Here is a 22,110-nt window from a genome sequence, read left to right as displayed (position 1 = left end):
TTACACTTTATTGAAGTATGGTGGGGGAAAAAAAGCATGTTCCCCAGGGTCACACGCGCCTTTCTCAGCATCAGAACCCCCCCACAAGGGGGGCCCACCACACTTTTTGAGAAGCACTTGGATATACACATGTACATACATATACACACAGGTATGACCCATGATTGGTTGTTACCGGATGTCATTTTCAATTGACATCAAGGGGTAAAATGGCTGCCCCGAGATGGACAGAAACGGGTGAATTTTGCTGCTTAATTCAGATTCTACGAAGGCAATATTAATCAGAATGCCGTCTTTGGACTAGGGAAGCAGTAAAGAAAAATATCATAAAAAACTTTTTGGGGTTGAATTCATTAAAGGAGGATTGGCAATAGCTGGATAGTGCTGGGGTTTTTGGTATGGGTTTTGATCGCAATTTTAACAGCTGTGTTCGTTAGGGTGGGTACGTTACAGCTACAGCTGTTGGGCAAGCGCTATGTAAATATAGATGTATCATAATGGTATTGTATAAATTTGTGACGATGCATCCTAGAAGTGCATGTACAATATAATTCAGGTGAGTATTCATTAAATTATGTTAAGTAGTTTGATGATGCATCCACTTTAATTATTAAAAACTATTGGTTGTGGTGATATATGGCTCTGTATTTACTTGGCAAAGGTTGAAAGCAAATCTTGCATTATCGAACACAATTAACTTTTACATGTGTTACTCACCATGTTAGCCTGTGGCTGCAGAACTAGCCTGGCTTGCTTTTTCCTCTGTTTCCTGTAGTAATTCTCAAACGTTTCTCTGTCTCCCTGCAGAAATATAAATGTCAAGGATTATATCATATCAAAACTTAATTTGGCACTCTAAAATAAAAGTGAATTGTAATTTGCTGTTGGGTAACATACCAGTACAGTGTAAATGTGTAAACACCTGTAAACAGGTGAGAAGTCCACAAGATCCTGAGCAGTAAGAATCTGTTAAGATAAAACACAAATCAGTTTTAATATTAACTATACAAATGTTTTCACCCCTCCCCCCACAAAGCAGTGTTTGCTTTAAATATGAAAGCTGATAATTTTTGGTGTTTTGGAGTGATTCGGTTTTGTTTCACTTTAAATGTAGTTTAGCAGAAAAAACATTTGTATTGAAAATAGTACCTTTTCTTGTACTTTAAACTTTTTGTAGCTCTACATAGAGCAAATAAATAAGGGAATTAGTTTTAAATAAATTTTTATACATTTTCCTTTATAATATTACATTACACCAGAGTTTTCTAATCAATTTATCTTCACGTCTAGACAAGGAAATAGCGTTTACTGCTATACACAATGTGAATTAAAGAAACAAAAACTACAAAAAAGAAAACCGATTGTTCATTCATTATTTTGTCATGTTTATTGTATAATAAAACTCAAGCTTCAGTTTCCTACGATCAACCGGAAAAAAATGGCTACAGAAGGTTAGAAAGTTGCATAAAAAGTGCAGTTTCATTACCTCCTCATCAGCATCATCCGCCTCTTCTGCGTCATCGTCCATCATGAGACTGTTGTTCGTGTGTGTTTGACCATTGAAAGAATACAAAGGCTTAGTGTAGTGGCCCACACTGGCCTGCTTTGCAACTGCACTGTTAAAGGTTCTGTGTTGTTGTGCCTGGAGGGACAAACATATATCATATTAGTGACAAAGACAAATTTTGCGGCATGATTGAGAGTACAAATGCAAAAACCTGTCTCATGGCAGTCTCTCCAACTTTGTCTGAGTGTTTTCTGATGCTCTCCAGGAAGTCCTTTAGGTCAGACATAGAGATCTCCTTTATCTCCTCCCTCAGTCTGGGCAGGTTTTCAGCCATGATCTGACAGAACCTATATTGGCTAACTCTGCATGAGACACAGGACAACTACTGCTTAAAAAAGGCATATTCGTAGTGCAATTGAGACTCTCTAATCGAAGAGAACTGAACACTTACAGATCAAGGCCATGTCAATAATAATATAAGACACATTACACGGAAGTCTGACAGCACTGACGAAGGCTTAAGTGACGGCCGAAACTGTCAGCAAGAGTTTTTTGTCTCCACCAGAATTTTTTTTATGGCTGAAAAAAAGAAAACTTGAAACCTATTGTAAAAACCACAATATGAACGCTAACAATAAGCTATGCAGAAAAACCATGACCAACATACTTAGTGCAAGTTTCAGAATAAATGCCAGGCATTTAACAGATCATCATACAATAGTTGTATGTTTTACAAGTGGAGCAATCATTCATTTCTAAGGGGTGGCAGGAGCATAACTTGGTGTAAATGATCAAAGAACCTGTAGCATTAATAATAAAAACTTTGGGAAACGATTTGTAGCTTCTGCATACTTCATCAATGATTGCAATTTGAAAAGATGAGGCTCCAGATGCACGCAAGACCAATAAAGGCATTGTTTTAAAAAAGTACATTGATGTTTGCGCTTGTATGAGGAGTCTATGTTTTGGAGTGAAAATATTTATTATAAATGGTAAAATGAAGCTTAAAATTTGCTTCATGAACCAGTTTTGTGTATTTTTTTACTCCTCTATATGGCATTCTCTATTCATTGTTGGGCTGAAAGTACACTGACTTACTATTTTTTAAACCCCTTTAATTAGACCAACACTGACAACAAGAGAATTAAAAAAAAAAAATTGGTTCATGAAACATATTTTAAGCTTCATTTTCCTTTCACAATCATTTACTAATTGCTTGTCAACATTTCACTCCAAAAGTAGTGGTACATCCAATTCACTTAGATTGAACCTCAGCTATTTATGGAGGAATGCCAAAGTGCCCCACCACAAATGGCAACAACGTGCAAATAATTAATGCGCCCATTAAAAGGGGTTTGTTACTTGGTATTACACAGGACGGTGACAAAGCACTTACTTACAAATAGCATCATAAAGCACAAACAACAAGCATTAAAACAAGCACACACACGTGAACCCATATTACACAAATGACTGTATTCAGTAGTCAAATGATTCCAAACAAATAAACCACCATAACAGCAAGAATACTAGACTAAATAGAACGCTAGCGCAAACCGATGTGGCATCACATATAGAAAAAACATTAGCACTTAACACAAACGTATTAAGCAATTAAACACATATTTTGTGATTTAAATGCAATTGTAAATTGTAGCATAGTGGAGGACTACACCGACTATTTGTAGCTGCATCAGAAGAGAAGCAGAAAAATATTTTCTGTTTCATTTGCAATTGTCCAACATTACTTTCAGGCAAAACCAAAATGAAAGAATGTGAATTACAAATCACAAGACTGACAGTAAAGATATATTATTCCGTCAAGATGCGCTAAAGGGCAACTAAAAGGGAATGACCTTTATGCAAATGAAGACCACGATATGTATTGCATATAATTAATTTCTGTCCTGTCAATTGTAATGTCATCACATGAGAAACATTGCCGATAAAAAAAAAAAAAAGGAACTGTGTTATGAAGACAAGGACTAGAAAAGGGTTTGAGAATTCATGTAAAGAAAAAAAAAGTTATATAAATGATTTATAAAGTTAAGGGCAAACAATGTTGAAATAAAGTACAGAACATGTAAAAATACATTTTAAGATTAATTAAGAACCACCATTTTGCACATTACAGGAGCACAAAATAAAATTTGGAAAGAACGGCTGAAAAAAATGGAATATCCAAAGTACTTCACAAAAGATAAAGATGTTATTGAAAAGAAATTTTTATATAGCTAATGGATGTAATTATTTATTTGTCCATATTGCTTATATGAGCAGGTGGGTTTTGAGGGGAGATTTGAATTCATAAAGTTAGTGTTTTAAATCCACCTTATGGGCTGAAAAATACAATATTTCAAAGCAACCTATTCAGCATCATTGTTTGCAGACAGTTTTACTGGAGATTTCTTGCCAGCGCCATGGATATATCGTGAATTTCTCACCGAGGGATGTAGACCTTCTCCAGTTGTTCCATAGTCTTCAGTGCAGCGTAGTATCTAAGCAGATAAATTGTAAATAGTAAGGAGTAAAATTACTGTTAAATCGTCTTCCACAATTTACGTGGAAAACACATATAAAATCAATAAAAACAACGTTTAGAAAAATATTAACCAGTTTAAGGACCCAAGATCCCATCGCATACAGTGGTCTATAGCATGTATTAGTGGTGTAGTACATGAGACTTACCCAAACAGCATATGAATTTCGTGTGAGGATAGTGATATAAATTAGATTAGTTCCCCTGATTCTCATCAAGGACCCGTTTTCCATGGGTGACCTTGCTAGGGGCATAAAGCCCATGGTACAGTGGATGACTGGCTAGCACGTCGGCCTAACAGTTCAGAGGTGCGGGATTTGATTCAAGGCTCCAGCCTTCCTGTGTGAAATTTCCATGTTCTCCCCGTGCCTGTGTGAGTTTCTCCGGGTACCCCAGTTTCCTCCCACGTTCCAAAAACACGCACGGTACTTTGATTGAAAACTCTATATAGTCCCTGTGTGAGCCAATGCGATTGGCTGTAGCGTTTTAAATGAGGAGGCGAACGAGGTGTCGCAAAGCGAGCTAATTGCTTAAGTAAAATACAGCATCGGGAAGGACCCAAAATAATTGCTTAGGCGTACAGTAAACTTAACAGAAGTCTAGCTCGATCCACGTTGGGGCGGAGAGCTAGCAGTTGTGACTAGAAATGTTGTATTTCAATCAATGTGTATCTCGACAAAAAATTAAACGACTGCTACATTAGCAATTAAGCAGACGCTCTCAGACTGGAACACGTAAACGGCTGACGTCATTGTGACGAAGGGGTTCAATGTCAAACGTATATTAAATATTTATCTTCGCATCAATAATATTTCCATTATTTTGCGCCACAGAGTAATGTGTTTTGAGAGCAACACAATAATAGGTCTCAAAATGTTATATTTTAATCAATTTAGCTTTGCTAAGGGACAATCATTTTATTGACATATAATCTGACATTTATGTACAATGAAAATGTACATTAGTAGGAAATGTAAAACATTTTGCAGTTTAAAAAAATGCATTTTTATATACACAGTTACACATAAATACAAATTAGACCTGACAGAAAGTAGTTTTTAAAAACTTGAGAAAGAACTGCCCCCCCTCACAAAACCTCTTTAGTGTCTCTGCATTACAACAGCTTTTATTGTTTTTAATGGTATGATGGCATCTTCTGTCATGTCGGTAAAGGTCACTGCTCAATGCGAAGAAAATTGCAAATTAAATCAAAATCGCAATATCTGTCAGAAAAATCGCAATATGATGGATCGATGGATGGATGGATGGATGGATGGATTTATCATCACTCCAATGAATGTTCGGACTGAGCAAATTTCTATGACTAGGTTAATGACTTATCTGAAACAATAATTTCACTCAACTTGCTTGAAATTTAGTGGGGACATCGCTCAACTCTTGTTTAATTTTTCCCATAGTAACTTTGAACTTGCTGCAAACTTAGTGTCATGGTCCGTTTCCGTCATGTCTTGTTTACGTTTGCTCAACTGGCGTGGGGGCGTTTTCTTCCAGCGCGTGTCCTGTCGTGTCGTTTTGGCTGGAGAGACGCGGCCACCAGCCACGCACCTGTTACTCGTTGACTCCTTGAGTACCTCGCTGCTGGAGAGATGCGCCCACCAGCCACGCACCTGTTACTCGTTGACTCCTTGATTACGTCGCTACTTAAACACCAGGCGCTGACTACTCGGCGTTGGTGCATTGCCCTTTATTGGATGTCACTGTTGCCCTTGTTCATCGTCCATGCTCATTGTTCTTTTTTCATTGTCACGGTCGCTTATCCCTGGTTCCTGTCCCTGTGTCCTAGTCCAGTTTAGTTCTGCCCAGCCGCGTTTTGTTAGTCATAGTTGTTTTGCACTTTGTTACGTTTGTTTGTTCCTAGTACCTTGTTTGCCTATTATTTCGTTAATTAAATTCCCTTTAAGTTACCCTTGCCTGCAATGTTCCCTCTAATTTTTCATGTGTCTGAGCAGACACACAAGCTCCCTGAGCAACATCAGATGTGCATGCTGTGGCCACACACCAGTATCACGCCTGCAAATGAATTACATGTAGTGGAAACCCTGCCCATAAATTATCTAATAGTAACAGCATTTAATGATTAATATATGTCACTAGAATATGCACAAATCTGATTTAAATTTTACCTTATTGTCCCCGTCTGTCCTTCTTGCTTTTGCTACTTTGGCTTCGCAACATGTTTTGCAGAGTAAACCTTTCTCACTCGAAAAGGAAAAAAATCTCACTCAGTTTCACCGCTTGTTCTTCTATTTTCACATACTCTGACAGCCATTCCATCTTAAAAGAACCACATTTCTTTTTTACTTTGGCTTGATGAGTGGATGCGTCACTGACCGTTCGTTTCGCCATGATAAGGGGTTAGCATCTGCGTCTCTTAACTCCGCTGCACTGTTGTTAGCTAGCTAACCTGCACGGCGCATATGGGCAGGGCACATTCGCGACGTTCTGCTCCGATTGGCTGCGTAGCCGTACACGAACTGTACGGCATTATTGGCTGGACACCTGTCACTCATTAAGTTACATTGCAAAATGGTACAATATATATATATATATAACTGGTCTAATTAACTAGAATATATCAGTTCTAAAATTAGATATTAAGTAATGCGTTTCTGTTTTATTTTATTTTGTGCGCTGCATAGACGTTCTTGTGCGCTGAGTGTGTGCAAGCAGTGCGCGATTGCGCACGCGCGCAGTTTAGAGGGAACATTGCTTGCCTGGCGTCCCTGCATTTTGGGTCCTCCTCTACCCCCACCCGTCGACCTTAACACTTAGTTGTGACTTGTTTGACGTACCCCCAACTCTGCTAATTAGTGTATCCCGCTTGACTGATGTATTTAATGTGGTTTCAAACTAGTGACTCCAGAGCAGTTTCCTGCAATGACTATGGGAGTCGTCTTTTGTGGCAGATAAATGAACCCCCACAAACTGAAGCGGGTCGAGCCAATTACATCCGTGGAAAACTGAGGTACAGTGTAGTGGAAAAGGGGGATTTAAAGACATTGCCGTCTTTGGAAGTGAGCACAAATCAAAGGGGGTTCACCATCAGTTCAGTGTGCTGAACTCCCATCATTAGGCTGATAGGCAGGCTGCGAGAGATCTAATTGGTCGGTCAGTGAGTGTAAAATGTGTTGTACACACATGAACAGAAGACAGCCTCATAAACTGTACAGTGAAAAGGTCTGTCAGAGTGCAGCACACCAGGAACGACAGCACAAAGGCAAGAAGTGGCAGGACTGTGACCTGCCCAGCAAATTCATTCAGTACAGATAATGATAAGTATTTGAGAGATACATGCTCTTCTTAAAGAAACAACAGAAAAGCCATGTCATTAGTGCTGAAAGTAGAACTCCCTCCCCAAACACATACATATAGCCCACACAGTGGTCAACATGGTCTAATTGCCTAAGATTGGCAGTGGGCCTTGACAGGACTGCAACGAGGGGGCCTTTTCGCAAACAAGGGCACACTGAGGGTCAATTGTCTTGCCAGTGAATGGCCTGTTCGTTTGGTACACGGTAATGAACAAAAAAAGGGTCATTATTTTTCTGTCAGCAAAGTTCATGGGGTAAAAATGAAGTTCAAGCAAACCCATAAAGTGGAGCTTACTTAGTGAATTTTATTATTGAACAGAAATGTAAATTGAGAATATAATGAACGTCCTCATTCTCAATCATTTATATTTTCAACAAGTCAATAATAATCATTGACAGTACAAAAAGAAAAACATTGAGTTAAGTGTTTGCTTTCCTACTGCGTTTAAATGTCGTGGTTTCTTTATTACACACTGCTGCAAGATTAAAAGAAGATTAAAAACGTCAAATTTAGGACCTTCAGTTTAGCGGCAGATAATCAGTGTTGTTTTGCATGGTTGTAAATGATGATGTGTCAAGCAACTTGTGAATTTTCTCCTGCAATCAAATATACAAGTTGATTCAAGCACGAACCGTTGTGTAGTCGTTCCTCCTGTTGGGAAATTGATACATTACAGTTCAGGACAGGCTACGATAATTTGTGTGTCAAAGAGAGGAAATTACAGCAGTACATGGTAGAGGATCAATCCATCCTTCCATCCATCCATCCAGTGAATGGCTGTAGGTATGCTGGAGCCTAGCCCAACAGATTTCAGACAAGAGGAAGGGTACACCCTGACTCAAATGGACTACAGCCAAATCGTATGTGAAAATTCAAAGTCTTCAATGAACCTATCATACATATTTTTGTAATGTGAGAGGAAAACGTACCAGGACAAAACCAAAAACAAGCACGGGGAGAACATGGAAAGTCCACAAAGGAAGGCCGGAGCCTGGATTCGACCTCTGAACTTTGAGGCGGTTATGCTAACCAGTCTTGTGCTTCCACGTGATAAAACACAGATAAATGTTATCGTTGAAATTTTTTTAAAAATCTAGAAAATAATTTAATAAAGAATGTGATACACGAATATTATCTGCAAGATAAAGTGACAGTGTGTTTGAAATTGTATTGAGTCTTTGAATAACATGTTTCTTGAATGACGTTGATGCTCAGAATGGTTTTATCCTTGACAGAGTAGGCCTTAATTTTGTAAAAAGCTCTATTAAAGGTATCAAATAAAAGTTGAACCACCACTTTAAAAAAATCCCACAAAACTTTTACTTCGATCTGCAAAATTGATACCTTTTGGACTCCAGCTGCTCCTTAAGTTTGCTGTACATTTCGAGCACTGCGAGAGAGAATGAAAGCAGAAGAAAAAATTAATCAACATATTTTTAGGTTCTCACAAAACAAACCATTACAAATTCAAAACCCAAATGTAATGTAAACCAGTACTGGTCGAGCAGATTTGTCATTGGTACAATCTTACAAGAACCCTTTTTTCAAAAAATCTACAAGAGTTGTCCCAGCTGTATTTCAGCTAACAATGAAAACAAGCCATTGGATTCTGTCATAATTGTATCCTGAGGACTGAGATATGTTTACCTTGTTTATTAATCATGGCTCAGCTTCAGAAAACAGGTGAGCCGTGATTGATTGTTAACTGAGCCCAGTGTCACTGCAATATGATTTTCAGTCGACATAAAGTGACAAAATGGCTGCCCCCTTGAAATGGCTAAAAACTAGTGGATTTTTCTGCTTAACTCATATTCCAGAAAAGCAATATTAATCATCATGCCAAGTATAGACTAGTGAAGGCACATAGAACATTTTATTGCAGATAATTTTTCGAGGTTGACTTCCGACATTGACAAGGTCATGAATGGATTGGAGCCTACAGCCTAACACCTTCACTTTAGCAGCGTTACACCTCTGAAATAACCAATACACACAAACAACCTTTAATTATTTGTGGTCATGTGCGATATGACTAATAGTCAATTATATTGATCTTTGTGAAGACTCTGATCATGTTCATGTTTTCTCACAACCACCAACAAAAAAATAAGGTAGGAAACAAATAAATATCGGCATGTGACAAGTTTTCTGAATACATATGCAAGTATTTATATTTTCAAATGATCATGTCCACAGCATTACAACAAAATCATGACGTCACATCACTGGGGAGCTATTTTTAGAACAGCCTTGCAACTCATGTGGTCTCTGGGTGCTACCTGGTGCCTGCGTTCACCATGTTAGTGATTCCTGTGTGATAATGTGCTACCTGGTATACAGAGCTGGAGTTTCTCCACAGTTGTGGCCATGTTCCTCTGCTGGATCCGACAGCGAATCACCTCCCCAGTTTGAGCCGTCACCTGAGTTGAAGAAAAGAGCACTAAAATATAACTTGGAAGATGGCATTTTCAGGAAATATAGGGAAAGAATCAACATGCAAACAGCTCAAAAAACAGTAGTGAAATTAAAAACTGAACACACACACACGCACACGCACACACACACGCACACACCCACACGCACACACACAGAAAGCTTTTCTTTAAAATAAATGAATGATAAAAAATGGGAAATGGGGGGGAATAAAAATAAAGAGGAAAGATCATTTTAAAAAATAAAAAAACCTCCCTCCCCAAAAAATCTGTGTCGAACTGCCAAAATACAGGCATCCATTGTATTCTCCTTAGTTGCTAGTTCAGATAAATGAGGCTGTTCCACGTCTGGGTGTTGACCAGAAGACTAATTGAAGCCAGACTCGCCGAGAATATGGTAATAAATTCACTGAGACATATTTAAGATTGTCTCCTTTACTGCATTTCTTAGAATAAAATTGCATGTGCATGTGTGTGTTTATCAGAAAAAGAATGACCAAGTACAGATTGAGTAAAACCAAATGTTGGATAAATAACAATATCAAATGAGCACACTTCTTTTTTTTTTTAATGAGGCATAAACTTTTTGACTTCTATATCCGTCAATGGCAGTGAATGAGTTAATTTCTATGATAATGATTTTGGTTCTTAAATCGGAAAATGCAAAAATTTGTTTGTTTGTCCGATGGGGGTGCCGTAGCTTGACGTCATTGGCCACTTTCGGCTTGGAGGCTGACCATTTGCATTTTGATCATGAACAGGTAATCAAAATAACCACTATTTTCCATACTGCAATTGATGAAACAAAATTCATTAAATTCACATCCAAAAAGCATAATTATTCAATTCTTCGCAATTTATTCCCTGCTTTTTCCTTGGGTTTATTACTGCTAGTATTTTGAGTATGTTTTGCATTTTACTTCACGAAACCATGACTGTAATTGGTGTGACAAACGATTACTTCACAGCCATTAAGGAGGCTGATGATTGTGTAAATGCAAACAAAACTCAAGAAAGAGCTCAAACAGACATGTTTCTCTCATTACAATCGGAGGGAGCCAAGGGAGTCCAAGTATGACCATTGCTTCACTTTGTAGCTAATCTAGGAAGAGAGGTGGTAAGCTGCACTACTTTGACTAAAAACCGTTAGGGTACCGAAATATGTAATGCATTACTAGACTCAGTAACTGTAATAATATTACAAAAAAATGAGAATAACTCGTTATATTACTTGGTCACCGAAAATATAATATTATTGTAACGCCTTAGCTTTGTAGCGCATTACCCCCAAAATTGCATTTCAGACAGTACTTCCTGGATATGGTCTTCTTCTGAGAGACAAAGTGCACTATTTCCAATGGCAGGTTGCCACTGACTTGGTGATAGATACAAATTAACAGGCCTGAAGTACTCACGAGGACTCAACATGTTTTTTTTTTTTTGGGGGGGGGGGGTTGTCTTCTTGGATTTGACTCTGAATCCATGGCATTTGATTTTGACTTGTCTCAAACTTGGCCGTTGGACTGACAATATATTTTTTATTTCTGAAAAACAACGTCCTCTTTCATAAGAAAGTTGAAATCAAGTTTTTCAGAATACCAAAATAGCCATCTGATTGGTTAACCTGATCGTGACTGTCAAAGCACACATTTTTTTTTTTAAATTATGTCTGCCAAAAGCGGGATAATAAAATTAGTTTTTCACCAAAACTCATTCACTACCCTCTGAGTAAAAAAATGGATCAATGACATCTTTAGCCGTCAATGGCAGTAAATGAGTTAAAAACTGGCATTTGGCCTAACGTCTTAACATAAAAATAAATAAATAAAAACAACATCAAGCATCCTGCAAGTGCTGTAAGAAGACAACTTTGGAGACATACGGCACCACGATGAACTTAGATCGACACTTGCAGAGGGATCACATATAGAGGACATTGTTTTTGTTGTTTATCTGCACAAACTATTAATGAAGCAAAGGTTGATATGCCATCTAAAAGAGTGCTGAGCATAATTGAATGTATCTTATGTATTCAAGAAAATATAATTTTTTTCGGTCTTGAGTTTTACACTTGAGCTCATCTGGACTTGGACCAGGTATTGCGATTTCGATTTAATTTGCGATTTTCTTCGCAATGAGCAGGTATCAAGTTCTGCCCCAAATAGAACAGACACTCAGCAAAACATATATATCCAAACTAAAATAATCAGGAAATGACACAAACATAGATTAGAACTATTTCATTTGAAATCCTGCGTCATTGATGTTCCTGCTGGTGCACACCTGTTTTAATACATCACCATTAAGGAGCGACAGGAGTTCATTTTCTTCTGCTAAAATGAGTTCTTAGTGTTTATTTTCTATCAGCGTGTTATATAAATTTCACCAGCAGAGTGCTTACAACCATACATACGAGAGCAGAGGCTGACCACCATCGAAGAAGAAGAGTTAGTTTGTGATGTGCACCGACGACGCTGTGTAACTGGTATTATTATGCGTTGATGTGCATAAAGGTGCTGAAGAATATGTTGCACGGCAGAGGAGTTGGCTCATCATTTTTGTCAGTGTAAGACAGACATAAAGCACAATGGCCTTACCTCTCTCCCAGCTTCTTGTAGTCTCTGATTAGTGTCTGTCACTTGGCCCTGGAAAACACACGTTAAACTTCAGTCAAAATGAACAAATTATTTTGGTAGGCAGCATACATCCCGAAATGATTCACAGTGAATTTTGGTATGCAGCACACATCCTGAAATTATTTATAGTGCATCACTTTTTCCACATTTAAATTGTAAAAATTATTTTTTCCCCTCTGTTTTTTAATTGACACTAAGCAATCAGATGATCAATCAAGGTTTTTCCATTATTCTGTAAATGAACTTAATATGAAGCCACACCTATTCATTTCCTTATATCCTGTTGATTCTGACATTCTGATCTTTTTGAAAGTTGAATAGCACGATCAAGATTCTGACCCTTTGACATATTCAACAAGTTCTTAGGTACACACAATCAATTTGTCTTCTCTGCATCACCACCCCCACCCCTTCATGCCCTCTCTTTTCCCTCTCCAACGCTCTTCCTGCAGCTGCTCAACCTTGTAATCAGCTCATTGTCCATGAAGGGCCAAGGACAAAGGCAGGCAAATTCAGATTAACCAGGCAGCAGGGACCTGAACCCATCATCGGTCCACTGGGCCTTTCATGGAGTTTAATGGCTTGTGACAGGCTCTTTCTCACAGATTCAGTGACAAACTTCTCGATTCTGGATGGGGATTTTTGAACTATCTGCTCCTGCCACACGGCTGAGAGCCATGACCCAATTGACCAGTCGGCTTTTTATGCAATCCTTTCAACAAGGAAGTTTCCTGACTAGCATGGCAAACTATATGAATCACATTTTTTTCAAGGCACTGCAAAAGACTCCACAAATGGTTAGAGAGGTGGTCATGAATGACAATTACGGAAACTGCACATCCGTTACACTTTTATTTCAGTGAGTTTTAGAGATTCCTGGGAAAGCGCAGTAGATATTAAAACTCCTCTCTTCAAAAGCAAGGGCTTTATAATAAAAAAAGTCAAGATCAAAATGAATAATTTCAAAACTCTTTCAGTCTTTAATGTTACCCATAACCAATACAACTAAATTGCAACTAATTGAACAATTTTAAAGGGGAAAAAACAAAACTAAAAACAAACATACAATAACTAAATAAATGCAGTGGTCCCCCACTGTTTGCAGGGGAGAGAGACGGCCCACGAATAGCAAAAAATCACCAATAATGTGGAGCTGCTAATATGGAATAATGCTTTTTGACAGAAAATATGTGCAAATGTACCATATTTTCACGACCACAAGGTGAAATATTATTATACACACACACAAACACATGCCATATTTTCCGGCCTATAAGGCGCGCCTGTATATAAGCTGCAAAAAGCTGAAAAAAAGAAATGATATACAAGCCACACCAGGATATAAACCGCAGTGTTCTATTTTGAAATAAAATTGTTTACTGCATGTACAGAACGATTTTGTACTGTCTTTGCACATAAAGGTATATAAACAGATTGTTAAAATAGTGCCTTTTAACACGACAACAACTTTGCTAATTAAAACAGAACAGACCCCAGAGGAAAAAAAAAAAAAAAATCAAGATTTATTTAGCGTATTGTCTGAACTATAGAGAGCCACTACTGGTGAAAGAAAAATTCACAGAAAAGTTGCACAATTAACTATTAGCCGCATGGTTCAAAATCTAGGAAAAAAGTAGCTGTTTATAGTCCGGAAAATACGCTATATAAATATTATATATATTAAATATTATATGTATGAAAAGGTGCGGTCTCAATTACATATGCCATTTCTGTATTTAACACATAAATAAGGTTCACCGTATTGGACGTAGGCATAGTAAAACATATGCCAACTTAAAACGTACGGAAGTGATTGCATGCTAGCATATGTTATTAAAAAGGCAACAGGAGCAGAACTGAGTTTGGTTGTACTTTTTTAAAGTATTTAACACGACAGGTCCCTTCTCGTCAGTGTCAGTCAGTCAAGTTGCCTTTCAGCTAATCAGGAATTTTTGCGAAAGGTTGAACAGTGAAAGCAGACACTTTAGCAGCTTGTGTTGCTAACGGTTAGCCAAAGCATCCACAGTCTATTTGACAATTTTTTTTCCATAATGCCACAGGGTATTAATTTGAACATCACCGACTTGCTCAACTAATTTTTTTTTCAGGATTTGGCCTACATTATATCAATACAAGTAATTAAACAATTTATTTAGAATTTAGATGTTTTTCATTTTCATGCATTTTTCCGTTTGTTTCCCATAATGTCTTCCACATGCGCATAATATGTGACATTCGAAAAAATACAGAATGTAAAATAAATACCAATATGACAGTATAACTTCATTATTTGTCAACATTCTCTACCAAAGCTTACGTTTATGAAATTGGTCATGCTGAACTCGAGTTTGAATTTACAGCTTACAACGATGATCTTTTAAAGCAGAGGTCTCCAACCACCAGTTTGCGAACTGGTATTTGGTTCCGGACAGCGCAGATAGAAATTATTTGATTTTATCTATTTATTTCCACTAAGAGGGAAGCCACTTATCCCATTGAAATAAAAACAACATTATCTCAAATACCATGCAGGGTTGCATAGACTTTTGATATCCACTGTAAATGAGTTGAGTGTCCTACATACATATGTTTTCTCTTATAATCAATTTTGTTTACTTTCCGGGTGATACAAAAAAAAACAACAACATTTGAATCAGAAATTGGTTTTAATTTGACAATTTGAATCGTTACATTTTAAAAATTGCTGCCTCCTTGGATCTTATCGACTCGTCTTTCTTGAGAGACGTACAGCAGATATAAATTGATTTGACTTTTCTGATGATTTGTTGTTTCACTGAATTTAGTCAACATGGATAGTTTGAGCTTTGGAGAGATTGTGATTGCATATTAAAAAATATGACAATACAGCCGTACCATATCGAATTGAATAGTTATATTTTAAATGAATTTAATCGCGTCGTACCCCATTTATTGAGAATCATACTGAAACGTTTTTAAAGGAGCGATGCACACCCTTATTAATTACCATAAGTTTTTCTGCATCTGTCCGGACTTTGAGAAGCTCTGTGATAGCATCCACAAACCCTTGGTGGTGGAAATTGCACATCTTCTCAATCTCACGGTCATGATTCCTTATCCTGGCATCCAGCTTCTCCATGAAGCGCATGTGGGCGTTTGGCTGGTCATCGTAGATTGATCTGGCACAAAAAATCACAGTGAGAAGGGAGCAAGTTAGGTGAAACAGAATTTGCAAATATTTCAAAAGGGTTCATGATAACTATCAGACTGATAATTACTGGACCGATATTGGGGGGAAAAAAATTACATCACATTCATCGGTCCGATGAATGAGCAAAATGAGACTGAGATTAAAAGATGCCTCAAAAACAGTAAAGCTGGTCTGGTTGCTGTTAATTGAAAGGAGGACAAGATCCAAGATGGCCCAAACTGACATGCTCATATTCCTTACAAGGGTCGCAGGGGGTGCTGGAATCTATCCCGGCTATCTTCGGGCAGTAGGCTGGGTACACCCTGAACTGGTCGCCAGCCAATCGCAGGGCACACGTAGACAAACAACCATCTGCCCTCACACTTATACCTAGGGGCAATTTAGAGTGTCCAATCAACCTGTCATGCATATGTTTGGAATGTGGGAGGAAACTCACGCAGGCACAGGGAGAACATGCAAACTCCACACAGGAAGGCCGGAGCCGGAGTCGAACCCACAGCCTCTGCACTGTGAGGCCATCATGCAAACCAGATGTACACCGTGCCGCCCATATATATATAATCAGCAAACTGAAATTGGTTATCATTTTCTTTTTTTTTTTTATTTAATTATTTTGGGAGAAATTAGGAAATAAGTGACGACTTAAAAAATGGCTACTTTTAATGAGGAAGATGGCCGCGCCGCCCTCCACTCTCTCCAAGGTACTACAAGAGTCAGTAAGGGGACCGATTACAAACCCTCCACTGGAAATCATTGTAATTTCATTGCTTATAACGTCCAAAAAGGGAAATCAATTGGCACCAAAATTCATTTGGATATCCCTACCTATGACCACTTCAACATATAAAAAGGATTAACCCCTCTGTGACTGATGTCTATGAGATTGATGAACAGTGGAAGTGAGCAGAGGTACACAGATTATGCTGTATGGACGCGGAACACTGCTTCTTTGTTGATCATGGTGAGGATGCACACTTTACTTTGGAGTCAGCCAGGCCTCCCTCAAGCACCTCCAACAAGAAGGTGTAAAATACGGCTACTCGTCTTTTAACTGGATCACATAACCCCAATCTTGGCCTCTCTTCAGTGAATCCCAGTGCACTTTAGAGTTTTAAGATACTTCTGTTTGTTTTAAATTTTTATATGGCCTTGCCTCAGTCTACCTCTCCCGAGTTCCTCCACACTACGCACCTGGCCGCTGCCTCAGGTCTGCAGACCAAATGCTGCTGGAGGTACAGAGGACTAAGCGCAGGCTCAGGGGGGATCGTGCCTTTTCTGCACTACTGACCTCTAGGGGTAGTAGCAAAAATATTACATATCGATACACTAACAAAATGACAAATAATAGAATCACTGACGCAAAAAAAAAAAAAAACAGTCCGTACACCTTCTCATTGGCACATCAGTAATGCTTCCCTTTATTGCATTTAGTAAAAACATTTTCATTTTTTTGTAAACAATATATGAAACTAGACTCCATTGGGTCTTCTGTCTGCTGCAGCTGTAGAATACTAGCGTCCCCTTGTGGTCTGAACTTGTGTGTTCAGAGCCACACACAGGTCTCACGGATTTGCAATTTGAGAGACGTCCATGGTTTGACTGCAGCAAAAGTCACACGCAAGAACGCAGCCAATCAAGAGTCCGAGATGGGAGATATGGGGGCGAGAGCAAGAGAGAGAGAGAGAGAGAGCGAGAGAGAGGGGGGGGGGGTTGCTTGGCAATTTAACACGTTAATTTGGCATTAAATCACTAGTTTATTAATGCCGACAATCACTTTATCACGCATTAATGTCATTCGTACTATTCCTTTTATAGTGAGCGTTTGTTGCTTCCAGCTGTGGCGCTTACTGGAATAGGCCAAAAAATAAAAAATAAAGTTCTGAAATTCCTGATCGAAGGAGAGCGCACAATGAGTGAAGGCGAGACGGGTGGAAAGCTATCGACATTTCGGCATTTGCATTTGTTATATAAACAAAGTTTTACAATTAAATTGTTTTTAATGACGTGACCATAGTGAATTTCAAGTCATCAAACACGACATGAAAGGAAGAGGATTGAGGACGTGGGATGTTTCCAGTGGAAACAAATTTATGTGGCAATGTACAGATGGGGGTCTCCTATTAGAGAACACGTACTGATTACGTTTTTGTTTTTCTTTGTAACGGTCGATGGCTGCGTCGACAGAAGCAAAAGAAAAAATAAATGTCACTGCGTTCTGCATTGAATTTGAGATGCGTTCAAAGACAACTCACACAGTTGGACATCTGATTAACTCATGTGCATTCAATGAATCAAAAAACAATAAACTACACATCGCTAAACAATGTGGGCTTTCTAACACCATTTCTAATACTGACTGTTTCATCCAAAGAAACAAAGAATATGCACGTTTGTGTTTGATTTGCATTTTTATGAACTAAGTTTGGCAAAAGAAAAATGCTTGCACTTGTCAGCACTGTATTTCAGTCAGCGAATTATTGATTCGCTCCAATTTAAAGAATTAGGAATGCACATTTGCACTTGTGTAAAAAAAAAAGGTTTTGCAAAGAAATCATTATTGATAACACTAGAGAATGTTAAGTGTGGTGAATTACAGCATTTATCCTCTTTTGCAGGCAAACGAAGAGGATGCACATTCTGGCGGGCAGTAATTTATCTCATAGATGACCCAAACAGGTGAACCCTAACCATCATGTGACTTACTGTGTATTCCTGAGATATTTTTTAGAAACTGTATAAAATATGTACAAGATCCCTTTTTCCTATGTAAAGTTACGAGGGGATACAGATTCTGGCAGGTACCTGCCAGAATTTGTAGCACCCCCAGTCATAGAACGATCAGCTGATTTTCTCTGCATATTACTGGGATCATTTTGAGTAACTGTAGCAAAATTGAACAGCATACCTTTTTTTCCAAGGGTAAAATTACTAGGGGATACCAAAGTGTTATCCAAATAAATGTTTTGGAACTACCTCAAAATTCGGGGGATTTTGTCTATAACGATGCGATTAACTGTGATTAATCTCAAAGTCCTCACATTGATCGCAATTAAAAAAATGTAATCATTGCCTCACCCTTTAAATATGAGCATTGGTAATTTAATTAGTAATTGAGTATGAAACATGGAATGACACGTTTCATTAATTAATTTATTTGATTTATTTAATTCCATATTTATTCCATATAATCCGTATTTATTAATGTTGTAGCACTTACAATCCTCCATATTTGTTTGTGATTCAGATATGTAAAGATGTGACACTGCAAGGATTCTTTTACTGATTTTGGCTCACTTTTGTTGTCCATTGCATTTTTACAATGATGAGTAACAACTATTGGCAAACGTTACACTGAAATCAAATGTATACACAGTATTTTCCCTTTTTTTGAAGAAAATGTAATAAAAGTAAATTAAGATGAAATTCATTTTGGACCAATCGCAACTGTTTTACAAGTAATAATAATAATAATAATAATACTCCCTTTATTAGTCCCACAATGGGGAAATTCGAGATTCGAACCCAGGCCTCCTGGGGAGACTGGGTCCTGAACGCGGCGCCTTAGACCACTCGGCCATCCTGTAGTAGGTAGTAGTTAGTAGGTAACACTGTTAGAAAAACGTATGGAAAGAATAAGTGCATCAATTCAAGATACACCGATAATTGGTAATTGATTTGAATTCTAGTGCCCTGAGTCATCATTGCATCTTTAGGTGGTTAAAGTTTCATTGTCATGTTCATTTCAGTGAGTGAGTTCAGTGTGACAAAAACAAAAATACAACAAACAGCTTACGACCACATTGCACCCAAATCATGTCTGATCACAGAAACTGTGTTTAAAATTGATTGTTGCTTGAACAAGAGACCAAATCGGAGCAGGACATTTTTTTAAAACCCACTCCTAAAGGAATATAAGAAATTTACCACTTCTTATGGTGGGCTCCATAGCAAGCACTTAAAACTTTAAAACCACGATAAATGGTGGATGTAAAATGACAGACAGGATAGGTTGATGGGTTAAAATGTAGGAAGGTTTAAAAAATATATATATATGTATAAAATGTGAAATAAAAAAACGGATGACCGAGTTGAAGCGGTACAGATAATGGATGGATAGCTGGATAGGCTATACTTCAAGTTTGAGACAAGAGGACTAAGATTGTTTTCTACAGTTACAGCTCCATCTATTGGCGAGGAAACGAAATGCTACATTTGTGGAAATGGAGGTGTTCCTGTAATATATTTATCTTTCTGCAGCATCCTCTCCATCAAATCATGTCACACCACATTAAATGGGGAAGTAAAAGTGTGCAGCTACCAAAAGGTGTAAACACATTGTGCAAATTCTCCAGGCCACATCCTAACACTATCAACTGGGCAGCTGCAGTAAGTAAACACATAGCAACCCAAACCACGTAGATAAATATTGGATTTATTGGATGTTTACATTAAAGACGTGGACTATAAAATTTAACTATATCAGTCATCTAGAGAAGTGGTTCCTGAGTATCCCAAACTCATACATTTTGATGATCCTCCAAAAATAGGACGGAATATAACTGATTATTAAATGAAAATCATTTTACTTCAGAAACTTAATTTGAACATTTAAAATTGGGCATTGTACGGTGGTTTGACCTGAACCTGAATATTAACGGTATATAAACAGTCACTTAATCTTTTATGAGTTGCATGTCAACATTCTTAATTATGTAGTAATGATTTTTTAATGGTATCGGGAGTCAGATTACTTCACTTAGAGAAGAAACACATTAGATAAGTTATTATTTTAAACTATAAACGTGAAAAAAATATATTAGAGTAGCCAATAACTATTGTGCAGTTACATGACTGAAAATTAGACTTGCCCCTTACTTTAAATTCACGAGTCTTATTATCAGAACAATAAAGCCTTTATTTTAAAGAATTATCATTGGAGAAACTTACTTTAAAACTACTGTATATGTTCCACACTCTTGTTCTGCTGTAGCCTATTGTTGTACAAAAACGAATTTCTGCAACTGTACCAATACAATAAAGCTTAAAATCTCATTGGCTCCTAATCTTGTTTTGTGAGTGACTTATGTATGATGGAGGTATTCAATTTAAGACAAAATGTTTCTCAACACCTTAAATACAAATGGAAAGCGAGCAGCAGCTAGTAAATAGCAATCTCAAAAGACGAATTGTATTATCCAGCAATTTGACTTGCAACCATTAACACCGAGTAAAAGAATCCTAAAGTAAACCGTTTGTCAGTAATCAAGAATGTAATTAGTGGGTAATTGTTCAAACCGTTAGACGACAACAGTAACGTGACTTAAAGACCGATAGCCACACCCACAATTCGTGTTTACATTTTGACAGGTCACCTGGCAATTATCAAATTCGGCAAATGTCAACGTAGGCGGTACACTTAAATGCGAAGCTATTAAACCAAACGCTGGTTGACGTTACCCTGCTCACTAATGCACCGGCAATTGTTAATTTACAACAATATACAGGCAGTTAGCTAAAACTGCTAAAATAGCCTACTGGTTGCTAAGATAGCTAACGATATACGCGCTTACGAACAAAAGGTACAAAAGCTAAAAGAAAAGACATTCAGTGGCACTGCGAATTGAATTGGCTTGATAAGAAAATAGATGTTCTCACCGAAGCGTGGGACCCACGCAAGCCGTATCCGTACTCTCTATTTCCTGTAGAATTCGCTCGTGCTCCGTTATACACTCCAGCGTTTCATTCTCCGCCATGATTACGTGTGCATTATTATGGCTGTCTACGGCTGCAGCTCAAGTGGAGTTCATGGAAGCACTGGCCTCCAGAGGGCGCGCGAGGTCCATATTTAATTCAGAAACAACTGAGTCCACCCGGAAATAAAACATTAGCGACACCAGGGAGACAAATGATGCAACATTGTGATTTCCTAGGAATAGTTTAAAATGTAAACACTCTCAAAGATGTGCCGAAATATGGTGTTGCATCTTGATACATATCTCTCCTGTGCCTTTTTAAAGTATTGTTAATTACTGCGAGATGATCAGTGTCTTCGACTCAATCATCCATCTGATTTCTGTAGGTATAATTAAAAATAATTTTAGCATATTTGTTACTTAAAAAAATTCTATCAAATTGGTAGCTCTCAGGATTAATCAGTACAGATCATATTTCACCATTATTGTACCACACCATGATTTTTCTGTTTGTGTTGTACATTTAGATTTATTTTGCATATGATTATGTGCTCACTTAATCAATGACTAGTCAATAAACTCAAAAGCCACAAAAATCTATCAATTTATTGCTTCAGATTCCTATTAATCCCAGAGTTATCATTCTCATGTATGTATTTTTAATGTGCTTAACAAATTATTTAAAGGAATTTATATAAAATTCTCTAATCTCTCATTGATTACAATGACAATAAAGGGCATTCTGATTCTGGATATTGACTGTCACTTGTTTAATTGATG

At 37.7% G+C, this 22,110-nt stretch overlaps 1 protein-coding gene across 4 annotated transcripts in view; it reads right to left on the bottom strand.

The window, feature by feature from the left end:
• Positions 1-21,443, bottom strand: part of exoc6 (exocyst complex component 6) — a 56,482-nt gene extending 35,039 nt beyond the window's left edge. For 2 of the 4 annotated variants that reach the window (XM_088284183.1, XM_088284184.1), the window contains exons 1-10: positions 21,293-21,443; positions 15,434-15,605; positions 12,409-12,456; positions 9,709-9,799; positions 8,724-8,769; positions 3,952-4,005; positions 1,719-1,869; positions 1,487-1,642; positions 898-966; positions 718-801 (exon numbers count right to left, since the gene is read on the bottom strand). In XM_088284183.1, coding sequence (XP_088140309.1) covers positions 718-801; positions 898-966; positions 1,487-1,642; positions 1,719-1,869; positions 3,952-4,005; positions 8,724-8,769; positions 9,709-9,799; positions 12,409-12,456; positions 15,434-15,605; positions 21,293-21,390 — 969 coding nt within the window. In that variant the 5' untranslated portion in view covers positions 21,391-21,443. Of the gene's footprint in view, positions 1-717; positions 802-897; positions 967-1,486; positions 1,643-1,718; positions 1,870-3,951; positions 4,006-6,190; positions 6,430-8,723; positions 8,770-9,708; positions 9,800-12,408; positions 12,457-15,433; positions 15,606-21,292 lie in introns of those variants that run through there. The other 2 variants (XM_088284185.1, XM_088284186.1) reach the window with 2 other exon arrangements.
• Positions 21,444-22,110: the final 667 nt, after the last annotated feature.

This window comes from Idiotropiscis lumnitzeri, chromosome 20, assembly GCF_059441095.1.
Source record: "Idiotropiscis lumnitzeri isolate Australia: NSW breed Sydney's pygmy pipehorse chromosome 20, RoL_Ilum_1.0, whole genome shotgun sequence".
Lineage (NCBI taxonomy): Eukaryota > Metazoa > Chordata > Actinopteri > Syngnathiformes > Syngnathidae > Idiotropiscis > Idiotropiscis lumnitzeri.
The sequence above is the reverse complement of the archived record's forward strand: the minus strand, read 5'-3'. Positions and strand labels throughout refer to the sequence as shown.